Raw genomic sequence first — 2,557 nt, 5'->3', positions numbered from 1 at the left:
AGCCGCACGCGAGCAGCTAGGGCAGAGGGAGGGGAGACCCCTCTCAGTGACCATGGTGATGGGGGACAGCAAGGGTGGGATGCCCAAGGACCCTCCTGCAGCCCCAACTTTGGCCTCTTTGAGCACCGGTTTGTGCCTGAACACCAGCTGTATGGCACCAACAGGCAAAGCAATGCCCTTGCCCTCCTCACCCGTGTGGAAGAATTTCCCTGAGTATCCCAGGTTGAAGGTGAAGTTCGGGATGTGGGTGCGCAGCTCGTTCTGGGTGTCAAATAGTGCCTAGGAGGGGGGAAGAGAAAGCAAGATGTCCTCAGCAAATGGCCGTGGGGACGGCTGCCATGCCAGGGCAAGGACCCGTATCTCCAAGAGCTTTGCAGAGGGGCTCCCATGGGGCCGGGGGATGCTCTGGGGGCAGGAAAACTCATCCCTGCAACATCCCAGAGCAGGCATAAGCACCAACCCCCACACATCCCCTGACCGCCCAGTCAGGACATCACAGCCGCACCTTGACATCTTCCACCTTCATGCGTGTGCCTTCCTTGCCCACAAAGATGTCATCGATGTCCACCAGGATGTAGCGGTCGAGGGGCAGGGAGAGTCTCTTGCCCGTCAGGAAGGAGACAGAGTCCACGAAGACGAGCTTGTGCAGCCAGAAGTTGAGGTTGTTGCCAAATAGCACCCTCTGGATGCCATCGTGGAGGCCCAGGTCCTGCATCACGGTGGTGTGCAGCGCCGCATCCACGCTCATGTGTGGGATGGACTCAGCTGACTTGGTCTTGGCCAGGAGGACCGGTTCATAAGTGGAGTGGTTGGACTGGAAGACGGTCCAGTCCTCGCCAGGGAGCACACCCTTCTCCACCTCACTGGGGCGCGTGATGTACAGCAGGGGCGACTTGGGGTTGATGCTGCAGTCCTTCAGCGCCAGGTTGGAGTGGAGGAAGAGAGGGAAGCCCTTCAGCTGGGCGCTCAGCAGGCTGTTCTCGTTGGCCTGCAGGGGGAAAGATGGGAGCTGGAGGAGACAGGACGTGGGGGACAGAGGTGTTGAAAAACACACCAAGTGACTGGCCTGGCTGTGCAGGCGGGGGGTCAGCAGGGGCACCAATGGCCATGGCGAGGGGTTAGCAGGCTCACCACCCCCAGAGATCCATGTGCTGGTTTCCCTCCCCTTCCTCTCCTCAACATTGGCCACCCTCATCCCCCTCGCACCCTCAATCCTGCTCACATCGATGTGGAACCCCCCCGGGACTGTGAGCCCTGGGCAGGAGAAGGGCAGAGGACTGCCGAGCAAAATACCTGCTCATGCTTTTGGCAAACCCCAGCAAGGGTCAGTGCTGGGAAATGGGATGCTAAAACCAACCAGACTGATCCCAGAGGTGGGCTTTTACCCCCAAAACATGCAGGAGCAGCACAGCCCTCCCATGGGGAGAGGGCTAAGATGGTGCCCTCTGCAAGAAGCCTGTACCCCATGCCATGCCACCCCCGCACCAACTCGGGCTGCTTGCACAAAGGAAGGGGAGGGCGCAGTCCCTGCAGGGCACTGGGACACCAGAGCCACCCGCTCGCACCCAGCCTGGCCACGGGGTCTCGGTTCGCCCCACACCCCACCTTACCTTGAAGAAGCCGACGATGCCCACACCGTACTCCACGCAGTATTTGTCCAGCAGCTCCCGGTTCCAAGCATCCAGGTTGACGTACTTAAGGATGTTCTCGTAGATGATGAGCGCAAAGCGTCCCCGGTCCTTGTCAGTCAGTGTGGGCATGTCCCCCTTCCCCGGGGCGATCTCTGTCCTGTATTTGAAGCGACTCGACTCCAAAATGGCCACGATCTCCTGGCCCAGCTGAGAGTAGAGGCTCTCCACGAAGACCAGCACCAAGGGGTCCGTGCGGGAGGAGTCGGCTGCCTTGAGGGTCTTCAGCGGCAGCAAGCGGGAAGGGGCGACCTTGGGCTCATCGCAGTCCGGCCCCACCACATCTCCAGAGGGCTCCAAGCCCCTTTTCCACCCATATAAATAATACGCAGAGATGAAAACACTGAGCAGGCAGAAGGCAAAGAGCAGGAGCAACACCATCTTCAGAGAGAGCTGCCGGATACCCCGCCAGGCCCTGGCCAGCACAGTCATCCTTGCATCCGCAGGGCGAGGTGGGGGCCCTCTCCCCTGCCTGCCCCCTCCCCTCGCGAGCCCCGGGGAGGGGAAGAAGCAACCAACCAACCAAAAAAAATGATGAAAACACTGAGCAGGCAGAAGGCAAAGAGCAGGAGCAACACCATCTTCAGAGAGAGCTGCCGGATACCCCGCCAGGCCCTGGCCAGCACAGTCATCCTTGCATCCGCAGGGCGAGGTGGGGGCCCTCTCCCCTGCCTGCCCCCTCCCCTCGCGAGCCCCGGGGAGGGGAAGAAGCAACCAACCAACCAAAAAAAATAAGTAAAATAAAACTGAATGCTACCAATAAATTAAAATACTAGCAGGCCGCCTGTGCAGGCTCTCTCCCCTCCAGCAGTCCGGCGTCCCTCGCCGTCCACTTCATGTCACCATGGCAGGCGCACCGAGAGCCCCCT

General features: G+C 60.3%; 1 protein-coding gene across 1 annotated transcript in view; it reads right to left on the bottom strand.

The window, feature by feature from the left end:
- The window catches only part of NDST1 (N-deacetylase/N-sulfotransferase (heparan glucosaminyl) 1), an 8,826-nt gene extending 6,706 nt beyond the window's left edge, over window positions 1-2,120 (bottom strand). Inside the window, exons 1-3 of the mRNA XM_009892591.1 lie at window positions 1,611-2,120; window positions 506-988; window positions 192-279 (exon numbers count right to left, since the gene is read on the bottom strand). Coding sequence (XP_009890893.1) covers window positions 192-279; window positions 506-988; window positions 1,611-2,120 — 1,081 coding nt within the window. The remainder of the gene's footprint in view (window positions 1-191; window positions 280-505; window positions 989-1,610) is intronic.
- Between the last annotated feature and the right edge of the window lie 437 nt (window positions 2,121-2,557).

The sequence above is a fragment of the Charadrius vociferus genome, unplaced genomic scaffold, assembly GCF_000708025.1.
Source record: "Charadrius vociferus isolate BGI_N301 unplaced genomic scaffold, ASM70802v2 scaffold529, whole genome shotgun sequence".
NCBI classification, from domain to species: Eukaryota; Metazoa; Chordata; class Aves; order Charadriiformes; family Charadriidae; genus Charadrius; species Charadrius vociferus.
This window is presented reverse-complemented; position numbering and strand designations above follow the sequence as displayed.